The sequence below is a fragment of the Grus americana genome, chromosome 1 (genome assembly GCF_028858705.1).
Source record: "Grus americana isolate bGruAme1 chromosome 1, bGruAme1.mat, whole genome shotgun sequence".
NCBI lineage: Eukaryota > Metazoa > Chordata > Aves > Gruiformes > Gruidae > Grus > Grus americana.
The window spans coordinates 56,451,953-56,479,928 of record NC_072852.1 but is presented as its reverse complement, the minus strand read 5'-3'; the positions used below and the strand labels follow the sequence as shown (position 1 = coordinate 56,479,928).

Here is a 27,976-nt window from a genome sequence, read left to right as displayed (position 1 = left end):
GTTTAATGTATTATTTATTGACAAGGTGGAGACTGGGGCAGTGGGGAAGGGGAGGCTGGGGAGGGAAAGAGGCTGCTCGGGTTCTGCTGGCAGCGCTGGGATGGTGCTTTGAGTCCGTTGCTCTTCCCCTGCCTGGTCCCGGGGGCTAGTGGGGGTGCCAGGCCCCAGCAGGATGTGTCCCCCCATCCCTGGGGGCTGCAGTCTGTCCGGCATTGGCTCCCAACCCCTGAGCAGCAGCCCACTCCAGCAATGTGCCCCTGGCTCAGCCTTTTCCTGGGGTGGGCTGAGAACAGCTGAAACTCATTGTCCAGATGAGAGGGACGGCCTGGCCTCTTCAGCGGTGAGGTGCAGCTGACAGCTCTGATCCCCGGTGGAGGAAGGACTGCATGTCTCCCGCTATGACCAGCCGTCGTTGTTTGCGTAGGACCTATGATGCTTTGCTCTGGTGGGCCACGCCCAGGGGAGGCTGTCAGCCACGATGGTGCCGGCCGTCAGACAGTGACCTCAGTCTTGCTCTTGGTGGCGAGGTGCCGGTGGGGCTGGCCGTAGAGCGGGGCGGCGGGGCTGAAGGCCTCAGGTGGCCCCTCAGGGCGCAGGGTGGCCAGACCGGGCCGGCGGGGGCCGCGGGGGGGGGGGGGCCCTCCCAGCCCCCCGGGAAGGCTGGGCCCCCTGGCAGCTTGGGGCCCTTGGCCTTGGGTGGGGGGCAGCCCTCGGGCAGCGCTGGGGCTTCGGTGGGCGGGAAGGGCAGGGTGCTGGCGGGGGGCACCTCTGGCCCCCCAAAATGCCTGTAGAAGTCCTCGGGGGCGCTCTCTGTGGGGACAGCGGCATGGTGTCACCCCCCTGCAGGGACACAGCCTGCAGGAGGGATTTTGGGTGCTGATTGGCTGGGGAGTGGGGGGATCTTGGCCAGGGATTGGCTGGGGAGTGCAGCAGGGGATGCTGGCCACTGATTGGGTGGGGGTGCTGTAGGGTTTTGGGAGATCCTGGGCACTAATTGGCTGGGCAGTGTAGTGTCCATGGGGGAGTCTGAGCTCTGATTGGGTGGGCAGTGCTGCAGGTCTGTGTGGGATTGTAGATGCTGATTGGGTGGAGAGTGCAGTGGGTCTGTGGGGGATCCTGAGCTCTGATTGGCTGAAGAGTGCAGTGGGCCCATGTGGGATTCTGGGTGCTGATTGGCTGGGCAGTGCAGCGGGCCGGTGGGGCAGGAGAGCCGCAGACCCCCTGCCATGAAGCAGCTGCCCTGGGAGCCCTGGGGTGCTCGTCCTGCCCATGGCCCTCTGTGAGCCCCCCGCCCTTCCCCACCCGCCTGCAGGGTCCGTCAGGCGCATCCCCCCGGCTGCCATCCCGGCCCACGGGCAGCGGCACTCACCTCCAGCCTTCAGCGTGGCGTAGGCGGCGTAGGCAGGGGCTGGCAGGGCCAGGCTGGTGGCCAGTGGCAGGCGCTTGCCGTGGCCGTGGGGCCGCCCCAGCGGGGGGGCAATGGCCACCGCGTTGTTCAAGGGCGGCTTGTCTGGGGAGGCAGAGGCCAGCGGGCGGGGGGCTCAGCCACAGGCAGTGCCCTCCCATTGCCTTTATTCACCCAAGGGTGCTTATTTTTCCCTTACCTGTGCTGTTCCTGGGTGGCCCCCGGGCAAGCCCCTCGCCCAGCGGGACCTGCACACCCACCATGAGACCATCCGCATGCTCGGAGGGGCCGTGGCCCGGCTGCTTCAGTAGGTCCGTCAGGGTCCTGGGGAGGGGGCAAAGGGCTGTTAGAGCAATACCCTGCTCCCCTGGCCCCACCAACGCGCCCCAGCCCTGAACTCCCCTCTTCGGAGGCAGAGCCGGGCAGCCTGGGGCTAGGAAATGGCCGCTGGGAGCAAGGAGCACACCCAGACTCACAACCCAGCTTTTGCACCGGGGCAGGTGAGCCCCCCCCCAGCAGTGAATTGGGTCTGGCTGGGGCTGAGCCCTCCCAGGGCCGGGAGTGTCAGCGGGTGAGGGCGGTGAGGGGGACGCATGGCTCAGAGTGGGCTGCAAGGGTATGACCAACCGAGCTGGAGGAACCCAAACTGACGGCAGCTGGAGCAACGCCTCAGGGATGCTCCCCCGGGGCAAGAGCCTGGGGGAAAGGGGGGAGAGGAGGCAACACCTCCACTTGAGTCCTTTCAAAGTGGAGAAGACCCCAAGGAAGGGATTAGAGAGGCTGCTTGCACCTCTTCAGGGAGGAGGATGAACTAGCGGTGGCCTCTGGTGCCCGCGCTGTCCGTGTGTAACACCTTCCTTATAAGTAACAGCATTAAACATTAAACACCATTACATAAGATAAAGCCCTATTTCGTTTAACATTCATGGACAGAGATGCTGCAGTCCCACCGCGGCACACCGGCAGTGCAGGAGCAGGGCATGCTGGCGGTGCCAGAGTGGGGCACGCTGGTGGTGCCGGAGCAGGGTTGCAGCCTTCAGCGGCAAGTCCCAGGGCAGGACGAGGTGCTCCTGCTGGTGCAGGGCTTTGTGGCAGAGGACACCTGCCATTCTCCCTGCAGAGACCAGCCCTGTGTGACTGCAAGGGCTCAGGGGTGTCCACTCGGGGCTTTTTTTGGCTCCCTAATCCCCAGCTCGCCGTCAGCACACCTCGTGCCTCAAAGGCTCTGGGTGGCTCACAGACGCACATCGGGAGCTGTGGCAGGAGCTCACGGTTAGCAAGTGGCTGGACGATAAAACAGCAGATTAAATTCAACATGCATAAATGCAAATTGGAGAGGAAGGGGGGAATAATCCTGACTTGGTGGATGTGTCAGCTCATGGCTCCAGAGTGCTCAAAAGCCCAGTGAACCCGTTGCGGGGAATTGCTGGGGAAGGCAGCAAGAACAACGGGGCGAGCAATGCGTTATGCCCAGGGGTGCAGATGTTCGGGGCGCCATGAGGGCTGTTCCTGGGACATTTTCCCTCCCAGTTTGGATCCAGTGAACATCACATGGTGATGGCAAGAACAAAGGTACAAGGGAGGGTTGCTTGCCCTTTGGGTTCATTTCACATCGTTCTTGGGGAGCCTTGGGTAACAACCCCCTTGGGATCCCTTAATCTCTAAATGGGCCAACGGGACCTTCATGAAGCTGAACAAAGGGAAATGAGGGAGGAACAACCCCAGCACCAGTATGTACTGGCGGCTGACTGGCTTGGAGGAAAAGGACCTGGGGATCCTGGTGGACACCAAGTTGACCATGAGCCAGCAATGTGCCCTTGGGGCAAAGACAGCGAATGGTCTCCTGGGCTGCATTAGGCAAAGCATGGCCAGCAGGTCTGAGGGAGGTGATCCTTCCCCTCTGCTCGGCACAGGTGAGACCACACCTGGAGTGCTGGCTCCAACTCTGGGCTCCCCAGTACAGGAGAGACATGGACGTACTGAAGAGTCCAGCAAAGGGCCACAAAGATGATGGACAGGAGCATCTTTCCCATGAGGAGAAGCTGAGAGAGCTGGGACTGTTCAGCCTGGAGAAGAGAAGGCTCAGGGGGATCTTATCAATGTATGTGAATATCTGAAGGAAGGGTGCAACAAGGATGGCACTAGGCTGACGAGAAGCGATGGGTGCAAACCAAAACACAGGAAATTCTGTTTAAACAGAAGAAACAACCTTTTTTCCCTGCAAGAGTGGTCAAACGCTGGACCAGGCTGCCTGGGGAGGCTGGTGCACCTCCATCCTGAAGCTATTCAAACCCCGCACCTCCCCAGGAGCCCTCCTGCAGCTGACTGACCCCAGCTCTAGGTCCAACCAAGCTCCTTTGGCCACAGGTGTTGCACCCAGAGAGGCTATGGGCACAGGCCTGGGTGGGTGGCAGGCTGTGCCCACGCAGGGCAGGGGGGGGGGGAGGCAGGTCACCCGAGGCCGTGGATGTGGGCTGTCAATCTGGGGAGCTGCTGCCCTGTCAGCTCCCATCTTCCCCAGGGTCCATTGCTCACCAGCCCCTTCCCCACTGGCCACTCACTGCCTGCTCTCGCCTGTCCCCAGGGCCCAGCGCTCAAACAGGCTTATTTCGCCAGGAAGTTCAATGCAATTTGACCTATTTTTTATTTTTTTTTCCCCTCAGGTCTATTTATGAAGCTTGAGCAATCCTTTATCTGTGACTTTTCCTCTCCAGATAAAGCCATCAGTGCTCTTTCTCATAAGCCTGCCCTCTGTGCCGACTGCCTGGGGTGTGTGGATGATAACAGTTAACAACAATGGCGTGAGCAGCTCTTAACGAGCAATTTTGCTAAGGTGGGAAGCATCCATGAGCCCTCAGCACCATCAACAACCAGGCTGACCCCCCTCCTTGCACCACGAGCTGTGCCGCCAGCCAGGGCTGCACCCCCCTCCCTGTCGCCATCCCCAAGCGGTGCGGTGCAGGGGAGGGGGACCTGGAGGGTGACACCGTGCTGAGGAGCTGCTGTCTGACCATATGTGATTTTGGGGGTTTTATGAGCCCCAGCCTGGTCCCCAGGCTGGGGGGCTTGGGGAAGGTCAGGCCACATCTCCCTAGGTCACCCGGTGGTCTCTGAGGCACTGAGAGGGCTCCAGGGTGCAGCTTGAGGTGGGGAACACAAGGCAGATGCAGCTTTAAACCTGCACTGTTCATCTGCAACAAAAACATTAACGAGCAGCACCAGTGATGTCTCCATCCACCACCGTGGCCATGGACGCCAAGTGCATGAGGCCACGTGTGAAGGTTGCTGGGGCAGGATCCTGCTCCCAGCCTGGCTTGCCCGAGCACCACCTCACCCACACAGCTGTGCAGCTACCTCCATGGCAAGCCTTGGTTGTGCCAATGGGTGCAACCAAGGTCCCCCAAACCAGCCTGGTGCGAGCCCTGAGACCAAACGAAGAGGCAGATTGGGGAGCAGTGACAATGGAGGCTGACAGCTCCATGGCAGGAGCTGGCACGCAGCGCTCGGTGCTCCCGAGCCATCCCCAGGGGAGCTGCCAGTGCATGAAATGGAGGTGCTTGTGTGGGAGCAGGACCCAGGGCCTGGCAGAGCACCCCAGCCTGGGGGCTGACCTGCTTTTGGGAGGCCCAAGCCACATGTCCAACAAGCCCAATGGGAAAGCGGCTGCAAGCCCTGGGCAAGGGGACAGGGAGCAATGGGAGGAGACAGGAGTGCTGCCACCGAAGGAGAGATGATGAAGTGACGAATAAAGTGACATTTCCCCAAGCTTGAGCAAACTCTTGAAGGGGACGCAGAAGGTGGCAGCTGCCGGCTGAGCACAGTGGTGAGGTTTGGAGCAGAGGCGAGGTGGCGGAGGAGACACACGGCACACCGTGGCTGCGGGTGGGCTGGCACCCCAGCCGGCCATGCTGCCTCCAAGCCCAATGAGAGTGTCACCGTTGCCTCCTGGAGGGGGGGGACATTTCCTATGGCTTACAGAGCATCTGCTTGGGGCAAGGGGTGCCCATCTGTGCAAGTGAGCTGCACGGGCGCTGTGGGACACCCACCTGCTGGGACTGGGACACGCAGGGATGCGCAGGAAGGCTTGGGGGTAGCAAGGTGTCTTTGCAAAACTTGAGTTGCAGCGGGGGGTTGATGGAGCTTGGGCAAAGCATTGGGTGGTGGATGAACCTGCCTGGCTGGATCTTACATCCAGGGACAGGGGTACAGGTCTCCCTCCGTGCTGGAGCCGGGTCATTTCGCTCTCGTCCCCTGGGGAGCTGGGGCAGCACGTGACGACTCACTGTGCTGCCTGCAAACACCTTTTCTAGGTCTTTGCCACCACCTGCTACTGTGGGCATCGACTGCAGGCATGGCCGTGGACTGGGGTGTTGCCAGAGAAGCACCCGATGTGGTCGGACGCGCAGCGGGGCTGGGTTTCAGGACCCCAAACAGTCCGCAGGGACCCAGAGAGCAAAAAGCCAGCTTGGGGGGACTCGGCTGCTGCGGCTGCCAGGGCACCTGCTCCCGCTGGCTGTTTTGCCCCTCTCCAGCATCCCCACTGTCCCCCAGGAGGCTGCTCCTCACCCAACTCTTCCCATAGGGATGTTCACCCTATGGGCAACCCGAGCCATAACCCACAAATCCCCTCCAGGAGGGTTTTGCGGAGAGGTCTGCAGAGCGTCTGCCTGCTCTCGTGCGACAGGCGCAGCCAGATCCCGGCGGCCCCCAGGGACCTGACGTCCCCGGAGATCCGGGTCCTGAAGAAAAACACGGGCAGGTGTTCCTGACTCAACGCGGGGTTTGGCCAGGCTGAGCGAGTGCCGGGGATGGGTGCCAAGCATGAGCCGAGCAGGAAGGAGAGGGGCTTGTGGGAACCGCCATAAGGCCCTGCGAGAGGAAGACAGATGGGGAGGGGGGGGACACACCAGGTAGCCACAGCCACTCGGGTGCCCACTCCCCTGGCTGGACCAGCAGCCAAAGCTGGGAGGAGAAGCTGTGTTGGAGGTCTCAGGACAAGCTGGACAAAGGCTCAGGTGTCTCCATCTGGGAGGAGCTGGTGGGGTTTCTGTGCCTGGTTGCTCTTCCTGGGCTCAGACCAGGACCAGGATCATGACAAACGACTTCTAGAGGTGCAGAAGTGGTTGATCTCCCCCCGCCAAGCAGGAAGCCTGCAAGCAGCGGTGGCGGGAGCCATCCCAGGGCAGCAGGCAGCGCTCCCCAGGAGCGGAAAAACCCTGGCAGGAGGAAGGGATGGGAATGGAAACCAAGCCGGCCGTGCAACAGGGAGCTGGCCCAGGGCCATGATGCGGTGCCCGAGGAGCAAATGAGAAGCTCCTACCTGAGGCGCCGGGAGGGAAGTGAGGTGGCACTGCCCATGCCTTGGGCTGCATGTGGCTACAGGGGTGAGGCAGCTAGAAATAGTCTCACTCTCTCAGCAGCACCGAGGTGAAACATATTGCCCGGGCCAACCAGGCACACAGCGGGATGGAGGTGACAGCATCCCTTTTTGGATGCCTGTGCTGCGTACCCAGTCCCTGGCACGGTCTCCATCCCTGGAGGCTGTGCCAGGCTGGTGCCTTGCCCGGCGCCTGGGGCTCTGTACCCGATACACCACTCCCGCCCTGCCTTGGCTCGCCAGGCAGCAGAGGTGCTCCCCGACAGTCACTGTCCCCACGGAACCAGAGGGTTCTGTGTGGCTTATACAGAAGGACATGGGGCATGGGAGACGGCAAGACCTCTCCTGGCTTCTGCAGCGATGGAGGTGCCCTTCTGATTTCAGGGCGAGGAAAATTCACCTTTTCCCAGTCTGTATGCCAGTGCCTGAAAGATCTGCGGCTTCAGGGAGAAAAGGCACTGATCTGCCCAAACTCATTGGGAAAGTTTGGACATGCATGAGTGAGAGGGAGGGGGGACATGGAGTAACACATGGCTCCAGCAGCACAGAACTGAGGCTACCTGCAGAAAACACACCCTCCCCCCTACCCCCCCCCCCCCGACAAGTGGCAGCAGTCCTGACGGCAGCTGGTGATGGGAGAAGGCAAGACCTGCCGGCAGGAGATGAGGACCCGGGTCTGGGCGTCCCGGGGTACTGACCTCTCCCCAAGCGTAGCATCTCCTTCCCAGGAGGGGGGGCAGAGCAAAGAAAGACACAGCAGCGGGCGAGTAGAAGGGGAGTCAGGAGGCAGGGAGGCTGGCGGAGGCCGTATTGATCCTGTCAAGGTGCCAACACTTCCTCAGGCGACACGAGGGGGAGGCGTGGGTGCACAGTGGCACCTGGCCAGGCTCCCGGCCACAGGGGGGGCCGCAGCATGGATCCCCCCAAAACTGCTTCACGTGGCTCAGGAGGGCCCTGCGACCCCCATCTGTGCCTGGATGCAGTCCTCTTCTAAGCAGGGGGGGTCAGCCTCTACTCCCTGGGGTGGGTGCAAGGAGTGGGGTGGGTCTGGGATGGGGTGCAGCAGGTCTGCGGTTGGGGTACAGCACCCAGTGGCTGCCCAAGCCCCAAGCGGGCAGGGGAAGGTGGGCGCCCCAAAGGAGGGAGAGAGGGTCCCTGTGCTGGGGGTGCAATCAGAGCAGCTCCCCAGTCATCCTGGTGAAATAATTTCCTCTGGCCCTGCTTTTTTTTTTTTTTTTAAAGCTAAAATCCCTGAACAAAATGGCATAAAAATGGGTTTATTGCCAGGCTCGATGTCCTCACTGGGAAGATGCGAAGTAGAGGATGCACACCACTGCTCAGCGAGGTGCAGGATTTGGCTCTGCCCCTGCAGCCCTCGCTGGGTCCCCTCTCCATCCCTCCCCCTTCAATTCGGGGCAGCCATGGCATGGTCACGGCACAACCACCTTAGTGAACCTGCCCCAGTTTGGCTACCCCTGTGTGTGTGTGTGTGTGCGCGCGCACACACGTGTGCACACACATGTGCATCGCATGTGTGCCGGGGGGAGGCCAAGGAGGGACAGCTCTGAGTCAGAGCCGCAGGGGCAGAGCTGTGCCGAGGAGGTTGGAGCTGTCGGCAGCCGCTCCAAAGTGTTAAACTCATTGAATGTGATCGGTTAAGAAAAGTAAAAAAAAAAAAAAAAAAAAAAAAAAAGAAATGAAAAGAAAAGAAAGGAGGGAGAGGAAAAACCCACCTAAGCGGAGGAGCTGTACAACGTGACGCCGAGGGGAAAGCAAAGCAGCAGAGCTGCGGCTGGCACTGGGGCCACCAGCACTGCCCTCCCTTGCCTGGCCTTGCCTGTACATCCTGCCCCACCCTGCCTGGCCCTGTCTCTCCCCACCCCAGGCCGGGGGGGGTCACCTGCCCCTCCTGCCTGCCCCATGCACCCCAGCGTTGGGCACACAACCCCACTGCCCCTGGGGACGCCAGCGGTGCGCCCTGCAGGGCTGAGGCCGGGTCACTCGTGACACCTCAGTGCTAGGAGAAGGGGGGGGCTGTGTGGCACGGGGCAGGGGGGTGGACAGGAACGGGGTGAGAAGTGTGTACCTGGTGCAGGAGGGAGGGGGGAACATGCACCGACGGCCACGGGAGCTGGGCAGGAGCGGCGGGAGGCGCAGGGGGTCCATGATGCCGAGGTGTGTTTGACACTCTGACCTCCCCCCCCGCTGGCCCCATGCACAGCCCCGGAGGGGGCCAAAACGCCAGGGGCTGGAGCTGCACGGAGTGGGGGGCTGGCAGAAGGCTGCCCAACTTTGCGCTGGAAGCTGAGCCCCGGGCGACGTGCAGCCCAGTATCCCCCTGCAAGGCCAATGTCCCACCCCAGTGGCACCCGTGCACACCTATGCGCATGGACACAGACACGGACATGGACACCGAGGAGGCGCAGCAGCCACGGCGGAGCTGTCTTTACCATCTCCTCTCCCTCCCGCGCTGCCAGCGAGGCTGAGCCCAAGGGGACCGCAGTCCCAAGTCACCCCATGCAGTCAGACCCAGTCTCGCCTCCCTCACACAAGGGGAACCACAGGTTTTGGGGAGGGGAAGCCACGTCCTGTAGATGCAATTTCACCTACCCCACTGGCTGGTGGGGATGGTTCTCCTGAGCCAGGGACAGGCCACCTCAAGGGACGGAGTAGGTCATTTTGAGAATGTACAAGCACCCCCTTCTCACAGAGGCTGTCCTGGCTGGCAACCCTCCCTGCCAGGCGAGGTTGGAGGTCTGCAGCCAACCTCCCCCCCTCCAGTATCTCAGCATGCCAGAACAGGAGTTTTGGGGATCACGTCATCCTCTTAGCAGCCCCAGGATGAAGCAGGGGCTCACCCTACACAAGGGGCTCAGGACATGGGCAACCACCCATGGGGGGACCGAGTGGGGCTGGTGGGGGGACCGGACCACTTTACCTGGAGACAGTCATCTCCGTCTGGGGACCCTGTGCCTTCTCCAGGCCCAGCTTGGTGAAGATGCCCACCAGCACCATGATGGCCACCACGCCGCAGATGATGTAGACGATCATGTTGGTCTTGTCGCGAGTGGGGTCCTCGGGGGTCTCATCCACCCGGGCGGGCGGCTGGCCCGTGTTGACCCAGTTGGGGGTGTCGTAGTTGGAGCAGCCGCTCTGGTCCAGCCGCCCAGGCTTGAACTGGCAGCAGAACCGGTACCCGCAGGTCCCGCAGCAGTACTGGTAGATGCCGGCGTTGCAGTTGAACGGCGGGTCCCACTGCCCCATCACGTCGTAGTAACCGCGGCAGCGGTCTCCCCCGGGTGGTGCCGCCCCGGTGGGCGCGGGGGCCGTGGTCTCCGCCGCCGGTGCCTGGCTGCCGTTCCCGCTCTCACCGGGCCCCCCGGTGCTGGGCTCGCCGCTCCACACCCGGCCCGGCTCCAGCAGCACCAGGCAGCAGATACCCACGACGTAGCTCGGCTCCATCCGCCCGCGGCTCCGGGGGGCCATCCGGGAGAGGGGGCGAATTAGAGCCGCTCGCCCAGGACCGGCCGCATGGCCACCGAAGAGACCCCGCGGCGGAGAAACGGGCTGGGGCGGGGGTGATGGGGGCCAGGCAAAAAAGGGGGGGAAAAAAAAAGTGGGGAGGGGGAAAAGTGTGAGGGGACGTACCCCCTCCCCGCCTCTCCCCAGATCGGCCGACGGGCAGAAATTCAGAGCAGGAGGCGAGGCGGGCGGCGGGGGAGAGCCGCCGCTTCCCGCCGGCCGGGGAGGGGACGCGGCGGCGGGCGGCGGGAGCGGGCGGGCGGGCTGGGGGCCGGCGGCCGCCCCATCCCCGCGGCTCTGCCCGCGCCTCCCGGCACCGCGCTCCGCGGAGGAGAGAGGCGAGGAAAGAAAAGGGAAAAGCAGCGAAAGCCCTTCGCACCAGGGCGGGAGGAGCAGGAGGAGGAAAAGAAGGAGGAGGAGGAGGAGGGCGGGGGGAGGGAGCCGGCGCGGCCAGCGAGGCGCGGGGGGCTCGGCTCCCCCGCCGCCTGACAGCCTCCCGAGGAAACCGGAGAAGGTCTTTCAACGAGTCCTCTGCCAGGCTCCCCGCCGCCACCGGGCGGCAGGACGCCCGCCCTCCCCGTCGGGCTGCCGCCGCCGGCGGCCGGGCACGCGTGGCATCGGCCTCACGCTGCCCGCCTGCCCCCTAAGCAACACCCCCACCCCCGCAGCGACACCCCCACCCTCCCGGGCAGGAGCTGCGGGGTGACAGCCTGGCACCCTTGGGTGCAGGGCGGGTGTGTGCTGGGAGGGTGGGGGGGAGGATGCAGCCCCCAGGGCGGTGGGGTGCTCTCCTGCAGCCCCACAGCTGGGCCCCACGCAGGGAAGGGGGGAGAGCAGCAGCTTTGGCCTCGAGTGAGCGTCAGAGCATCCCCCAAAGGGAGATGAGCACAGGGGGGCTACTGGGACACCCCCAGAAACGCATCCTCCCCAGAGCCACGATGATTTTTAGCAAGCCACTGGCCAGCCCCTTGTTTGGGCTTCAAAGTCTGGACCTCTCAGGGTGATGTGCACCCACTGCTCTGCTCTCTGGCTGCTGCCACCCATAAAGATGGTGTTAATTCTCACTGCCAGGTCCTCTCCCCAGAAGCGTGGGATTTGCTTTCTGTGCTCTGCAACTGTTGTAGCAAGAGCAGGGTGGGGGAAACTGAGGCACCGTCGATCCCCTCGCCCAGCACTGGCATGTTTTGCAGCCATGTGGCTGGGGCGAGGGGCAGCGACATGTGGGAGCTGTGGCTGCAGCCTCATCCTCTCCAGACAGTCCTGCATCCTGCCCCAGGGAAGGGCAGCAAATCCAGCATCACCACTGTCTCCTGTGGCAAATTGTTCCCTCCGTGGTCTGGGGGAGAGAGGCTGGGTACTGCCTCATCCTGCCTTGCCCTGTCGGTACCCTAACCTGGGGGACGGGGCTGCCTCTGGGCTGCACAGTGCCAGTACGGGAGACCCCAGCCCCCAGGTAAGTGGTGATACAAAAAGACATTGTAATGATGAAGGTGGGATTAAATGGGTCAGGGAGGTTCCACTCCCTCTGGTGGGTCCCTTCTTTTGGCCAACACAGAAGCCCCATGGATGGACCAGCCTGTCCCCAGGACACATCCCTTACCTGCCCCACCGCAGGTGGTAGGCTGACAGTCTCACACTGACAAGGACCTCCTGAAGAGACAACCGCCCCGGCTGGGGTCTTGGGCAGCTTCCTGTGGGCACGTGGGTCCAGAGCTGGCCATCGCAAGCTGCTTGGGTGGGAGAATGCTGAGCCATGCGCCGCATGGGGGGATGAAACGTGCCATCATCCTCCTCTCTGAGCATCATGGCAATGTGAAGTTTCGGGCCAGAGCTTTGCAAAAGAACACATGCACACACATCCCCCCCCCCGCCCCAGCAAGGGTGAAATGCTGCCGTGTGTTGCTGCAGGAGGGATTTAGGGGATAAAATATCTTCTCCCCAGACACCGAGCCCAAGCCCTGCAGACCCCTGGCTGCTTCCCATCTGGAGGCTGGCAAAAGCCAAAGTCATTGAAAACATGGATAAGGAGAGCAGCTGGAGCCCAGGACACATCCGATCGGCCCCCAGTGCCACAACCTAATAGAGATCCATTAGGTAAGGTAGCTTGTAGCCTCCAGAGCTTCCCGAAAGAGATAAAAAGTCAGTGAGGCAGAAGAAAACCATGCATCTCCAAAAGCCATGCTTTCCCCAAATCTCAGAGGGGTTCTCTGATGAAAGGCCCCATCGGCTGGAAGTTGCAGGCATGGGGGTCGTTAGCACTAATAGCCAACAGCAGCATTGGCCTTGAGAGAAGCTGCGCAAGCAAAGTTTGCTGTCTGCCCAGGTAATGCCAGCAATCATTTCCCAGATGCTGGGTGATCGCTCCCGACTTGTGTGCGAGCAGAGCTGCCCCCGGGACCCGGAGGCTTTAGCAAGCTGTTTAGCAGGCTTAGCGAAAAACTGGCCAAAATCGACGAGTTTGCTGGAAAATGGTTGCCTGGCGTGACCTGGAAGAAAGGGAATGGTTTTAAGGGGGAGAGGATGTTCACTGAGTGTAAAGCAGCTGATTTAAAGGGTCTCTGGGAGCAAGAGGGAGGGAGGCAGAGCCGCTTGCAGGCGTTAGCTGCGTGCATCAGCCCAGAAGGAAACCAAACCCAAGGGCACAGCGTGGAAGGAGCATCCCCCCAGCATGTCCCCAGTGTGCAGGGCAACACCCTGTGGGGGCTGGCTCGGTGTGGTGCTGGCACTGGGGGCTGCAGCCCGCAGCCCCGCTGAGCCGTCAGCTCATCTTCATCAAATAAGCGACCCGGCCACTACCAGCATCCCAAAAGAGAGGGGGCTGTGGGAGAGATCCTATAGCCTGGCACCCACACTTCTCACATCCCCAGGAATCAGTGGCAGGACCCGTAGGAAAATTCAGGTCAGCAGGGACCTCAGGAGAAAAAGCAAAGGATGTGCTTGCAACATCCGTGGGCACTTCTGGGAATGGGGATTTGGGCGAGAAGCCCCGGTAGGCTTTGGCCATGCACCTTGGAGGATGTCACGGAAATATCCCCTGCAGTGACAACACCGCCCGGACTACAGAAGGGTGTCTCTGCACTTGCAGAAATAGGATACGGGTGGTTTGACACCAAGCAGGGAGGGATACGCCGAGCACTGACACTATAAACAGATTGTTTCTGGCAGGGCATGGCGATCTGGAGGAGATCCTCTCTGTCGCAGCCAGAGAGCCCGACAGACCCAGATCCTCCACGATGATGGGGGTGCAAGCCAGGCAGAGCTGCCAGGCCCCTGCCTGAGGAAGAGGAGAAGGAGGGAGCCATCATCACTACCAACGGGAAGCAAAGCCGCAGGGGTCTCCCTGAGTGCAGGAGGCTTTGGGGTGCAATCAGCTCCCAGGAAAAGCTGATGGTGGGTGGTCAGAGCCTCAAAGCTACCCAGGGAGCCCCTCCTAGAGCTGGGCAATCAGAGCCATTTGCCCAAAAAAGTGATTTTTGCCATGCAGGACCAAGCTGGCCCCAGGCTGAGGGGTGAACAGAGGAAAGGATGCTGCTGTGGGGTGCATGTCCCACACCGAAAGGCTGTGCTGGGGCAGGAGGGCTCCGGCCAGCCAGTGCCTCCTGCCCGTGTACCAAGGAGCGCTGCTGGGGTGGGTTTTGCCACTTGCCAATCAGCAGCTAACGCCCGACATCATCAGCTGGGAAGAGCTGGGGGCGAAGGAAGGCTGTCAGGAAGAGCTTCCAGCACGCGCTGCAGCACTGTCCCCTGCCTGGAGGCAGAGCAGAGGCAGAGCTCCTGCCACCGTCCCTGGGTGGCATCCCCTGTGCCTCCCGCCATCTCCTGGGACACCCCAGAGAAATGTGGTCCCCTCCAAAACTTCAGCTATTGAACCTGGTGCTGTTCTAGTCAGGGGTAGAGCCAGGCAAGAGGATCTCCTTGCATTTGTCTTCACTATGAGGGAAATTTTTTTGGCCGTCAGCATCACACTGGGAAGCCCTGAGTTTTCCCAGACCTGCTGTCTGGAGCTGGGATAAAGGATCCCAGTGGCCCAATGCTGGGCTAATGTGAAGTAAGGTGCTGCTCCTCTCTGTGCATCCTTATGGGCTCAATGGATGAGGGAACCCAAAGCAGAGCTTGGGCTTCTTGTGTTGGTGACAGAGAGCTAAAGCAGGGGAAAGTTGAATGCACCGGGGGGGCACAGGAATGCGGCAGCAGGGCTTGGAGCAGCCCCCAGCCACCCTATTTCCAGCCCAATGTGTACAAGGCTTTTATTCCCCCGCCTGTGCTTGATGCTCTGGCTGTAAAACGGCTGTAAAAGAGCAATTGTGCCTCATAACGGCTTATAGAAAACACAGAAGCATATGTGCCTTTACCATTATGATCATAATTGCGAACATTCAGAAGTCGAGATTTGCAAGCTCCCAGCTTCCCAAAGGCGGCTGGATTCGAACCCAAATGACATCCAGAAGAATCAGGAGAAAATCAGCTCAAAGCAAGGGTTTATTTTTAATTTATGCTGCAGTATGGGCAAGCAGGATCCGGGCTGTCAGTCCAAGCTCCCCCAGCTGCTGCTGTTAGAGGGCAGCCGTGCCGCCAGACACAGCCATGGAGCCCCCCAAGCATTGACTGCGCCCCCCGGGGTGCTGGCCACATATGGACTTTGCGTATAGGATTAATCCCGGAGACTTTGCTGCTGGCTGGGGCCACAGTGGCAAATGCTCCCCCCGTGCAGGCACTCGGTACCCAGCAGCTAACTGGCCCCAGGGGCTTTGCTGGTGCTGCCTGGAGAGCAGCCTGGATGGGTGCGGGGTCTTTGCAACCACCTTTACACTCATCTGAGCTTTGGGGTGTCCAGTGGGATGTTGGACTCAAAACTGTCCCCTCACTGGTGCCTGCGAGTGGAGCGGGAACAGCCCAGCCCCAAACCTCCCTCCCACGGCTGTCCTGGGGGGAGCCCAAGCATCCTCTGCCTTCCTGTTTAAAGCAAATCTCCACCAGCTTTTTCCAGCATTAAAAGGCAATATAAGCACACCTGGAGGTGGTGGTGCGCAGCCCGGCTGACCCAGCGGTGCTGCGGCATCCCTGACTGCGCTCCCCCTCACCTCCTCCGCCCCCCAGCCGCTCTCGCCCCTTGGCCACCCCTCATGCAAAGCGTTGGTTCAAACCACAATCATTTAGGGCAAAACGCACCCAAACAGAGAAGGGATAAGAGCAGCCGTCCCCATGTGGGGTGTCCCCAGGGGCTGGAGGAGACTGCTGAGTGTAAAGGGGGGGGTCTGTTGCAGAGCAGGCGGGAGGCAGCGGGGCCAGCCCCAGGCTGCTTTTGCCAACTGTGGAGCAATAAAAATAAAACCCAGTCTGTGGCAGCAAAAGGAACCCAACGCTTTCTCCTCGCGCTGCCGGACCCGAGATGGCGGTGGCAGCAAAGCGAGCTGTTGGCATTTGCGAGGTGGTGGATTTAGGGCGCCTGTTCTGACAGCCGAGGCAGGGTCGGCGGGAGGAGGCCATATGGCCGGGAGCAGCGTGCGGCGTGCCGTCCCGGCGGCAGACCGGCAGCAGCGAGCACAGCCTCTCCTCGGGAAGGGCGGCCGTGCCAAGCACGGGCTCTGGCACAGGCACCGGCTGGCTGCCAGGTACGCTCAGGTGCTGCGGGAAGCTCAGAGCCCGCAGGGCAGCATGGCACGGTCGGCATGGCGGGGCACCTTCGTGCAAACCAGCTGCCTCTCCTCATCCCCGGGGCACCAGGGGACGTGCAGGGGCTCCTCACCCCCACCCAAGATGGGTTTGGGCCAGGCGGGTGTAACTGTGCATGAGGTTGTAGCGGGGTGTAAGTGCCGATGAGCCGGTGCGGGCATGGGGAATACAGGTCATGGAATGGGACACAGCCGTGTAAATGTGTGTGTGTGTGGGGGGGGTGTGTCTGAGTGTGTGGTGGGGGATGTGGGTGCACATGGAGGGTTGCACATATGTGCGTGTGTATGCGTGTAAATGCATGGTGGGGGGGCTGCTCGTGCGTGGGCATGCACATGCGTATAAGCGCCTGGCAGAGCGCTGCACGCGTGTGTCAACGCTTGGTGGAGGGGTGCAGGCGTGTGCTGCGCAGCCCTGTGCTGGTGGGCTGCTGGCCATCTCAGGGAGGGGCCGGGCGGACATGCCGTGGCCAGGAGAGCCCTGGGGAGCCGGGTGGCAGGAGCGGCCGGAGCAGCCAATCTACCGCTAGAGCCCGTGCACCGGGCAGGCTGGCCAGGGCAGCCGCTGGCATCCGAGCAGGGCTGCCTGGTGCCTGCAAACCTCCCGGCAAATGGATGAAATCTCCTTTTCTTCTACAAGGACAACTTCTCAACGTGGAAGCGCAGGATGGCTGATAGGACCTTGGCAGCAGGAGCATATTTGCCTCCTTCTCTGCCTGCTCTGCCCTGTGCCAGGGAACAGGGTCCTCCAGCAAGTACGTGGAGGGGCTCAGCACCCCACTCCTCTCACGATAACCCTTTTCTAGCAAAGGCTGGCCACAGACTTCCTGCTCCTGCTGTTGCTTGAGGTGCAAAGGGGTGAAAAAGCAATCATGGATGTGTCCTGAGAAAGAGGAACTTCAGGCAGGCATCGGGGAAGGTTCATGAGCAGAACTAGGCAGGAATGGTCCTTAACTAATACCAGGGAAGGGGGGGGGCAGCAGATCAGGTTTGCTTTTCACATGGCAGAGGATGAGAGTGAGTGACAAGATAAAGAAAATACGGAGCTGTGGACATTCTGCCCTCGTTCATCGCCTTAGCACAGAGCAGCGTGCCGCCTTCGGGACCATCACCTTCCTCTGGCCACCCTTCCCCGGGTGCTGGCGCATGCCGAGCTGCCTCTTCCCCCCTCCAGCAGTGAACCAGGGGCTCTGCTCGCCGTTGGCTTCCAGAGAGCGGTCCCGGGATGGATGCGCTTGCCCTTTGATGTGTCTTTTCCCCGGATTAGAGAGGAGGAAGAGGGCTTTGCTATCAGAGGGTTGGCTGCAGACAGAGCTCGCTTGCCCACTGGGAGCCTATGGGCTCTCGAGCCGGCTTTGTTTTGGCCTGATCCGCCTTTGCGAGTGAGACCTGCTGAAGACGGCCCAATCCTATTAGCGTCAGGGATTTGCTTCAGGTCTCCTGTCATTAACCCAATGACATTTCGCTGTGCAGTAAGCCCCTGCCTTTTGGGAGACTAAAAATCAAGCGTGTCGCTTTCCCCCCTGCAGAAACCATCCCTGCACCGTGCCGGCAGGAGCCTCGCTGCGGCAATCGGGAGTCACCTTGGTGTTGCCACCAGATATGGCATTTTCCTTCCCAAATCCCAGCCTGGGGACAAGGACAGATGCCACGAGCAGCAGGGCTCTGGGTGAAATAAGTCCAGAGACACCACAGCGAAAGCCATCGCGGCTTTGAGCCCCTCGGAAGGAAGGGTAAGAGCAGGCAGGGTCAGACCAAGGGGTTGTCCAGCTCCAGGAAGCATCTCTGACAGTGACCAAAGGGAGGTGCCGAGGAGCTAGTAGGAGGACAAGCATTTAATGAGATTTTCCCAGGCCATCTCCTCGCCTCCAGCAGACTGGGGTTGGAGGACTCCTGACCCAGGGGTTGTTTCTTGGGTTTGGTATGTCTCAAAGGGTTTCTCCTTCCTGAGCTTGTTGGGGCTTCCCCTGAACCCATGTAAGTGCTCATCACTTGAGGTAGCCCAGGGTGTAAATTCCCTGCTGCTGAGCCTCAGCCACCCCCTCCATCCCACTCCTCATTGCTGTGCACTGTATAAATGCAAAATATTCACTATATCTTCCCCAAATGAATTCTAAAATGTAATTTGCTTGCCGCCAGTGTTGTCACCATTTCTAATGACAGCAGAAGAGCCCTGGCATCAGGGCTGGGTTGTCCCTGCACCTCGGAGATCCCGCACCCCTCCTGCCTCCCTGTTTCATCAGGCAGCAAGGGACCATCCTTTGACACGTGTGAGCCACCGCATAAAGCACAAGGCCATTGCAAGCTGGGGAGTGAGAAGCAGCTTAAGCAAATATTTCTGGAGATTAAAAAATCCCATGTAATGTGAGGAAGGGGGAAGGCTGGCGCTGCTCAGCGCGGTCTAGCTGTGAGAGGAGAGCAAATTAGCGAGCGGCTTTGAGATGAACCAAAGGGCATCATCTTCACCCTGGGGAGGCAAGGGGCCAGAGAATGAGTGACAGCGGAAACTCCCATGACCAGGGATGCAGGAGGGTCAGCGGAAAATTTTGGGCAAAAGGAGGGAAGGAAAAGAAGGTGAGAGACACTCCTAACAAATTATTTCTGAAGATGTATGTGAGGTTTGCGAAGTGCCGAGGCCAGATGAGGGACTCAGTAACTACCTGCAACTCCCCAAGGGACAGGGTAAGAGGGAAAATGTGCAATGAGAGGAACAGGACTAAATTAAGAAGAACAGGAGAAAACCTGAAAAGCCAGACAGCGAGATGTATGTGGCTATAGGAGCTTCTCAGGCTGGAGCAAGCCAAGCATCATTAAAAACGTGCCAAAAGCAGCAGAGCGGGCTCAGGGCGGAGGATGTGACAGGTCTGCTCTCACTTCTGCAACTGCCTGAGCGCAGCGGCCAAGGCGGCCGGGGCACGTGCCTGCACACGTGGGATCCTGCCGGCGGGGTGCGGGCGGAGGGGACGGTGAAGCCGCCTGTGCGCTGGCTCACGTACCGCAGGAAGGCGTGCGACCTGCCAGTAAGAGCTGCGGTCGAGCCTCTCAGGTCCTGCGCAGGGCAGGTATTAATCCTCGCCTGTCGCTCCTCTTGGAGGACTAGCTCATGGTCTAGTAGTTGCTGCAGAGAGAGATGTCCCCAATGTTCCTGATGTCCCCCCAGACGGGCCTCTCACTGATGGATGTTCATCTTGTGATGAGAGCCCGTGGACATCCCATGTGGGTGCTGGTGCTGGTCTCGCCCCTTGCTTTCTGCCCCCCGCGCTGTGTTTTGGGATGCGTTGTCGGCTTTTCATGGGCAAAGGATGATGATGCTCGTGCCCTGGCTGGCATTGGGCTTAAATGCCAGGTTGGGGCTGCCTGAACACGGGGTGTAAATGCAGGGTTGTGGCTGGCTTGGTGATTTTTAAAGCTTGCCAATGTGTGTCACAACCAGTGAAGGTAATTGCAAATGCAAGGAGAAAAATAAGTGCTTGGCGTCCACCAGCAATGAGTTTCCCCTCTATCACCAGAAAAGGAGAGCCCAGCAGTCTTGGGCGAGGTCCGAAATAGGTGTAAAAACTCCTGGCCGCCATCCTTTATAAGGAGGGAGTAGCCAGTGCTGATGGAGCAGCTGGTCCCGAAGGGGAGGCTGCTTCACACCAAGCCAAGCACCAGGAGAGGAGCTGGGCTGGAGGGTCCCTTTGCCCAGGTCCTGCCTAGGGGGGGTGCGAAGGGGGAAAGAGGACCCCGCGCAGGGCAAAGGTGGCTCAGGAAGCAGCTCCCTGCCGTGCCCCAGAGCTGCTGTGTTATCTCAGGCACATCACTGGGAACGGCACGGCCAGAAGCATCTCCTGATTTCTGCTCCCTTGGTGTTTAGGAGCCTGAGACAAGACCTCGGGCCCCTGATTTTGGGAGGTGTGGAGGATGCAGAGCGCTAAGCTTTTGAAAATATGGGCGCTCTCTTGTCCCAGATTGCTCCACTTGAGTGAAGGCTGGAGCCCCCATTTCATGGGGACGGCTGACAGCTTGGGGCTGCTCTACCTAAAGTATTCCCACCACTTTAGGTGAAGGGGAAAAGCCCAGATACTTGCACCATGCTGCAGTGGAAAAGTGGTACATGCATCAGAGATGCCTCGTACTAAAGGGCTCTTTGGAGGGGCAGGGGATGTTTTAGCATGGAGCTTGTGTTTAGATGTTTAGCTCACATTTCCAGGCTGTCCTTCAGCCCTGAACGTGGCTGGCCATGTGGTGACAGCATCCACCATGAGCCTGCCCTCAGCGGGCGGCAGGACCAGCAGGAGAAGGGGTGGCTGGGATGGCGGCGGCGGCAGGGAAATGTCATGCCTTGCCAAGCAGCCGAATTGTAAAGACAAAAAAAGCTCGGTCTTAAAAATTAACAACACCTGAGCGGCCCTTCTGCTGTCTTCCACATCATCACCAGAGACATTTCCCCGTTGCACCGGCATTACCTCGGGGGACGGTGCCTCTGCAAGCCACACTGCCCTCGCTGCTGCTTTCGTGCCTCTCACCCCTCCCCAGCCTGGCAAGTGGGGCTCGGTGGCTTTAGAAATCAAAGAGGCTGGAGCCCCAAAAGCCCTGTCAGGTTCCCCACCCACACAAGTGCCCGTGGGGCTCTGCCTTCATTAGCAAGAAGTGGGTTTCTAGTCCTCCGGCTCACAGAGAAAAACCTTGCAAAGGTGAAACAAGCTTAGCCTGGAGGCTTAGGAGCCAGAGATGAAATAAGTCCCCAAACTTCGCTTTTTTCCCTTTTTTTTTTTTTTTTTTTAATAATCTCACCATCTTCATGCCAGTTTTTGGCTTTCCACAGGCCTGGCTCCTGCCTTGAGGTGCCCGAGGGCAGTACTGTGCTGGGGTCCCCTGGGACAGCTGCTGGTGGCCTGGAAGGACTTTGCGGTCTCCTCCGCGCCAAAGATGCTTTCCCACTGGGGTGGGAGAGCCGGGCTGCTGGCACCCATCCTGCTCCCCCTGCACGTAGTGGGGGTCCTGGGCAGGCTGCTGGCCCCCCGCTCTCCATCCGGCTCACACCAGGGGACGCACCCCCCCCTCTGCACGGCATGCCTGGAGCCGCGGCTCCTCTCCAGGACGTCTCCCGACGAGCCGGTCTGCCTCCCCTTGCCTCTTCCCTGGGGCGGCCTTGCCGCGTGGCTCTGTGCAAGCGCAGCGGGAGGACAGATCTGAGGAGACAGGAGGAAAATGAACTCCCTTAAATGTGATGGAGGCGACTGCCTGGTTCTGTCAGCCATCATCCCCCCTGCACCCGGCTTGTCTCCTGCTGTTTTTCTCTCTCTCTCTGGGTATAAGATGTCACAAGGATTAGGCCCAAATCTCCCCTGGGTGCTGCAGCTCGCCCCCTGCTCATCTCTTGAGGTCACCTTGGAGGCTAGCTCTGTCCCCTCCAAACCAGGTTTCAGCCACAAAGGCAACTGCAGTGGAAATCGCACCCTTGAAACGCTGGGCAGACATGGAGCTCCGTTGTCACCCTTGATGAGTAAACCCTTTAAAATGTCCTGGCCCAGTGACCAGCTAGTGTTGCCGCTGGAAGATGGATGCTCTACACATCGAGCCAGCTGGGCTGTGCCAGGGCAGGGGGGCTGGAAGCAGGGCAGGGGGAGATGCTCAGACAGGGCCCTGGCTCCAACCCCCCCGAGGTTTCCTGTGGTTCCCGGGTGGAAGCGGGTAGCCAGATGCAAGCCCATGGAACGCGGTGCCCAGGCAGGCTCCCTGGAGCCGTACCGGCACAACGATCACGAGGCGTGCAGGAGCATGCGGCAGAGCACGCTGGGACTTGCAGCAGTGAGCGGCAGCGTGTCCCAGGAAGATCACCGTTGTTTTGGGGTCATTGGTGTCAAATGCTGTTACAGCCTTGCTGGCAACAGATGCAAATCTTGTGGGCTCTCCTGGTGCACTTCATCCCCTTCCTGAAATGACTCAGTGGGGTCACACTTGTCCCTGATGCTCCAGGACCAGCCCTGCCACTCTGTACCCTGTGTCTGGGACTCTCTGGACTCTTTCTTGCTGCCCCTTTCCCCTGTGCATCCACCCGCCCCTGACATCTGCCATCATCAGGGTGGCCACCTTTCTCCCTGCCATCCCGGGAGAGAGCCCATGCTGTCCTGACATGCAGAACCTCTGCCGCAGGGCTGCCTCGCCACTGGGCTTTTAATGAGGAGTTAATTGTAGGCGACACTGTCTGAGTGGGGAAGATCTCTCCTGGGTCTCTGGGTCCACAGCAGCGCTCGGCTGGGATGGAGAACAAGAGGAGGGAGCATCAGTGCTGCCAGTAAATGTGCTCCAAGACAAGGCAGCGAGGGAGCAAGGGCTGCAACATCTTTATTCCCTCCTGACCCATTTAAAGCAAGCACCGGTGACTAAGGGAGCCGACAGGAGGATAAAAATACCTCCCACATGTTCCCTAGGAGGCCAAGGACAGAAATAGGGGTGCCATCACCTCCCCGGAGAGCAGTTGGGGTCATCCAGTATTTTGCAATCCCAAAGATGGAGTCCCCCAGTGCCTCTCACATCAAACAAGACCACATCGGGGGCTCAGAGCCTCCTGCCATGCGTGGTCCCAAGAGCTGGCTCCCTTGTGCCCTTCCTTTCCTTCCTCGGGGATGGAGAAATTGGAAAATCCCCCCTGCAAAAGTAGTGGCTCTCCTTTACTGCCAACAAAAGGAGGAAAGCATCGTGCAAGGACGTGTTCCCCGTAGACCTCAGCCACGTGGGTCACCGTGCTGCTGGCAAAATGCCTGTTACCACACTGCTCACCCCATTGGGATTGCATCCCTGCGTGGGCTGCGGTGGCCGGAGGGGCAGATCCCGGGGTCCTGCTCGCCTCCCTGGCCTGAGCTGCTCCAGGTGCCACATCACCATCTCATGGGAAAACACACCGGAATTTCCCGCGCCTCTGGGCAGAGCTATTCTTAGCCTGCCGGCGCCTTTCAGCGAGACACCCTGCGCTCTGCATGGTGACCTGGTCCACTCGGGGAGATGAGCCGGGCTGGCCCAGGTGCACAGGCGCAGGGCAGGACCTGGTGGTCTGGGACTCATCCCCACCATTCCCCCAGCACCCACTGCCAGCAGCAAGTGGGTGGGCGAGCTGGCTGTCAGCGCGGGAGGTGATGGTGGTGGGATTTACCACGGACTGATGAGCACAGATCCCATGTCTCGGCCGAGAGTTGCGGTGGAAAAAGTGGTTGCTGGCCATGCAGCAGGGCGGCTGCGGGTGCACACTCAATACGCCTTGCCAGGCTGGCTGCTGGATTGCTCCGCAGCTCTCCACTGACCGCTGGGCTGGAGCCGGGCACCAACAGGGCCTTCCCGATGTCGGGATGCTGAGGAGACCTGCCTGGACAAATAAGACCCTTCCAAACAGCACGGTTATGAACAGGGCACGGTGCCCACTGTTGGGAGCCTGCTACCTCCCTCCCCATCCCCGTCCCACCGTGCCTGGCAAAGAGGGGCAGCCCCAGGCTGGTGACAGAGCAAGGTCTGAGTTGGTGGCCAGGACCTGGTGCTGCCTTCCTGGCCCCTCCATGTTGGATTTTGCATTTGGGGAGGGCTCCCCCCACCAACGCTCTCTAAGCAAGATGCCGGAGATCAGCAACTGCACCTGGTACCTGGTAGTTTATTTGCTCTTCCTCAGGTCATGCAGGCGCCTGCTGCTTTATTAAACCTTGGAAAACATCTTTCTCAGGCAGCCACAGTATTGAATGAATCTGGTTTCTTAGCAAACCAAGCAAGCAGACTGCAGCAGATACCCTGGCCAGATACCTTGACCACAACTAGCAGTTGAGGGGGGAGGAAAAACCCATGCAGGAGGATGCTGCAGCCTTCGGGCAGGCTGCCCAGGCTCATGGATGGCAGCAGGTGCCCTTGCAGGTAGCGCAGAGAGGTATCACAGGGAGACATCAGTCCCTTTCCCTCCCTGGTGGGTGCAAAGCCCACCGTCCGGGCATGGGGACGAGGGCTAGCGCAGGGCTGGGCATGGTTGCCAAGACCCCTGCGTTCATGAAGGTGGCACTCAGTCCTTGCAGGGTTTGTTACTAATTTGTCCATAAAAAGCTGGGGACTGGGGGCAAAGGGGCGAGTTACAGACCCTGGCAAGCTCAGGTTCCCCCCTGCCCTTTCCCCTTGGCACAGGCTCCCTGCCAGGAATGAAGGTTTGTAAAGCAGAGAGCAAACAAGTCTCTCCTGCCTACAGCTTTCATGGACCAATATACCTCCAGAATCTGGGTGAGCATTAGCAGGAGGCTGGATTTCAAGGCAGAGGTTTGCGAGCGCTGGCCGCTGGCATGGCGTGCTGAGCAGGCACCACCAGGAACCCAAACGTTGCCATCCCTGAAGGACTTAATATATCCACCCAGATGTATCACCAGACTGCGTGGGGCAACGCCTTAACGCTAGTGAGGGTGTAAGTCAGTCTCCTGGAGTGTCAGAGTTATTGGGAGAGCAGTAGATGCTGAAATAGGCAGTCCTGCTTACTAAATCTGTAATTCCAGCTCTGGCTATATTTTCGTCTTTCTAATAATAAGTGCAAATATAGTAAGGATGAATCACAGGCTGCAGGCTGAAGGGTTGTTTTTTCCCCCCCCCGTTCCTTTCTCTGTGAAGCCATCATGTCGGGGAGAGGGGCTGGTGGAGTAAAGGAGCTCAGACTCGGGGGAGATCCTGTCCCAAGGAAGTCTAAACCCATCCCCTTGCACCTCTGTGCAGTGTGGATCCTGGCTGGGAGCCGGTGGTCCCTCCCACTCCGATTGTTTCCACCATTTCATCCCACCAGAGTGACACTCCTGCCTAGGGACGTTTCCTTCCTGGAACACTCCAGGACCGTTCCCAAGCCAGTGGACTTTTCCCATCCCTATCTGCATCTTGGAGCTTGTACATCCCCACATCTGGGTGGCTGGACACCACTGGATTTGCCTGCTGGAAATTTTTTGCTTTGTTGCAAGGACCTTTTGCAAATGTTAATGCTTTCCTTTTGCTGGAGAGCTCTTCGGCTGATCTGCCAGAACGCATTTCACACGCTTCTCCTAAAATTATGCCCTTTGCTTTTCCCGGCGTTCAAGCTGAAGCGAAGCCCGGCGTGCCGACGGCATGCGAGGAGAGCAGCTCACCGGCTGTGCCTGGCTCCGGGGGCAGCGGAGTGAGGGGTTAAGCACTGCCCAAGTGAGCATTCCGGCCTGTGGCTCCCGGGGCAGAGGACCAGAGAGGTGGGGGAGATGGGAAGTGCAGAGCTGGGGAGCTGCGGGGGGGACAGCAGGGGTCTGCACGGACCCACCTTGTTGCTTGGGCTCTGTGGGTGCCCTCAGTGGGGAGACGAGGCCGGATCAGAGTATCCCTTGAAGCAAGACAGGTTTCAACACTTCCCCTACCGCAGCATGTATAAACCCAAGTTCAAAGTACGTCACAATTGAGGCACAAGCATTTTAGCTGTAGATGGCTCTGGATTTGAACCGCAAGCAAGGGATGAGCTAAAGATACGCTGCTCTTAACACCTCCCAGGCCAGCAGTTCCCCCCCCAGTCTCTCTCTACTGGAGCCAGCCCATACTGGGCTGCACACACTCCCTGCGCAGCCTGTAGCCATCTCCTGCATTGCCACTGCCACGCTCCGGGCTGGGAGCGGGGACATGGAACATGCCCCAGCGGGTCCCTGTGGCCGAGGGAGCAGAGAGGCCTGGCCGTGGTGTGAGAGGCGGCAGGTGTGGGAGGGTCCCACAGAAAATGACCTCCAGGGGCAGGGGGGTCTCTGCTGAGCATGGGGTCAGTGCCCAGTTGGTTGCAGCAGACACCCACCATCATGGGCAGGTGGTGTTTAAGGGGGCCCTTTTTGCTGCTGCCCCCATGGCCATTCGGCACCGGAGCTGGGATGGGGCTCAGGTGGGCCGGGGGGTGCTGGGGACAGGTCAGCAGGGCTCCCGGGGAACTGGCCTGGCACACGCCAGGCAGACACCCCGCTGCTCTCCAAGTCTCTGCAAAGGGCCCTCAGCAGCCCCTGGCACAAGGTGCCCGTGCACATGGGCATCCCCCTGCATCCCCCCCAGTCCCCTCCATCTCCTACACCCCTGCCTCCGCTGCATTGCCCTGTGTGGCCTGCATCCCCCACCTCCTACCGCATCCCCCTACATCCCTCGGCATCCCCCTGCATCCCTCAGCATCCTCCTGCATCCCCTGAATCCCCTACATCCTTCCATCCCCCAAATCCCACTACGGTCTCTATAACCTCCCACATGCCCTGCATCCCCTACCCCAGACATGTATGTGGGTTACAGGGAGCTTCCAATTACCCCCCCAGCCACCCTAAACTGTAAATAAGGACATTCAGGGTTTACCCTTCACCAGCAGGATTCCCCCCCAAATATCCCTGTTGGGAAATGCCGCGGGGGGATCCGGATTCAGCCCTGCCGCTGGCCCTCCCCGGCCGATGCCGGCAGTAAGCAGCTAGTCATGACTATCGTCTCTGTGGTTAGAGCTGATTAAATACATCTTAAATGACTCATTGGGGAATTTTTATTATATTTTTTTTAATAACTCACGGTGTCACTAGAGGGCACGAAGTTTGCTTCACTGCGTTTGTTTCCCCGTTTCCTTGCAGAGATAAATAATTGAGGAGCTGAATAGCAAACCAGGAACCCAGAGAGACCGTTACCAGGAATACACTGGGAAATGTGTCACCCCAGCAGCATTTATAGATTTCATTTTTATATTAGCGGGGGAGGGAGGGGAGCAGGGACAAGAGGGAATTTGGCAGGAGGGGATTGAGGGGGGCAGGCCTGGGGGTCTGGGGCTGGATGGATCTCTCCTCCCCCCTCATCCCAATCCACTGCTCCAGCCCTTTCTGCCTCCCCCACAACGGGATTGCCTGGTGTAAAAATGATGCTCCATCTCTTTTGGAACGGGAAGTGCTTCCAGCATCTCCCACTGCAAATAAGCCAGGACCACCCTCAGGGGAGGGCGATGATGGCCACGAGGGGCCAGCAAGGGCGACCAGCCATAGCCGTGCCTCCTAAGCCTGTCCTTTGCCCCTGCTCTGGTCCAGGGAAGGGGACCGGGCCCCCTCCATGAGGGCTGTGGTCCTTGGCAGACACCCCTGGGGGTGCCCACTGCATCTCACCCCCGGGGATGCTCATGGAGAAGGCAAACCTCTTAGGGAAAACAGCATTAAAAAAAGAAAAATTATTCAAATACTTGAATTTACCCGATACCCAAATTTACCAGTGCTGCGTTTAAAGCACCTGTTTTAAAATTACCCTCACTTCATGAAGGAATTAACAGCCTGTAAATTCTTACCAATAATGTTATTATTTTCAAAGAATAAGAATCACAGGGGGTTTATGAGGAAGAAGAAGATGCTTTTTTGCATGTCATGCTCACTGTAAACTCCTATTTAAATTGCCATCCTGAGCTTGGTCTTGGCCACAGCTTTTGGCTGCAGGTGCCTTCATCCCGGAGTTTCACTGCTCCGCGAAATGCCGCTGCTTCGCAAATCAGGAAGCAGCATCTGGGTAGCGGGATCCCGTGAGACTGCAACCCCCGTAGGGAAGGAAACGAGAAAGACATCTGCATCATTGAAACCTTTCAGGACGGGGGGTGGGGGGTGGGGGGTAGGCAGGAAAGGATGGGGGAATCTCCTGAAAAATCCCACCTGCTCTTCCCTGCCCGCAGCCCTCCTCCCAAACGTGCCTCCCGTGGCTGTCACCCAAACCCCTGCGCTCGCCCATCGATCCGGGCTCAGAATAGCTCCCGCCAGCAGCCGGTGAGCCGTGGCCGGCCGACACCGGAGCCAACAGATGAAGGACATGGGGCCTCGCCCCTGCGGCACCCTGCCGCCGGTGATCCCCCTCCCCCCGCGCCCCTCCAGGGTTCCAGCACAGCCCCACGCTTGGAAAAAGTGGGGGAAAAAAGGGGAAATAACATAAAATGGGTGGAAGAGGGGAGGATGCACCTGCTTGTAGCAGGGTGGACTGCGCCATGTGCTCCAGCTCCGACACCGGCCAGCTCGCTGT

At 59.8% G+C, this 27,976-nt stretch overlaps 1 protein-coding gene across 1 annotated transcript; it reads right to left on the bottom strand.

Annotated features, from left to right (window-relative positions):
- Window positions 1–25: 25 nt before the first annotated feature.
- SHISA8 (shisa family member 8) lies at window positions 26–10,658 on the bottom strand. The gene is given in 5 exon segments (XM_054849785.1): window positions 26–635; window positions 638–810; window positions 1,370–1,510; window positions 1,605–1,729; window positions 9,721–10,658. Coding segments are annotated over 5 exon segments (1,131 nt in total). The 5' UTR covers window positions 10,269–10,658; the 3' UTR covers window positions 26–491.
- Window positions 10,659–27,976: the final 17,318 nt, after the last annotated feature.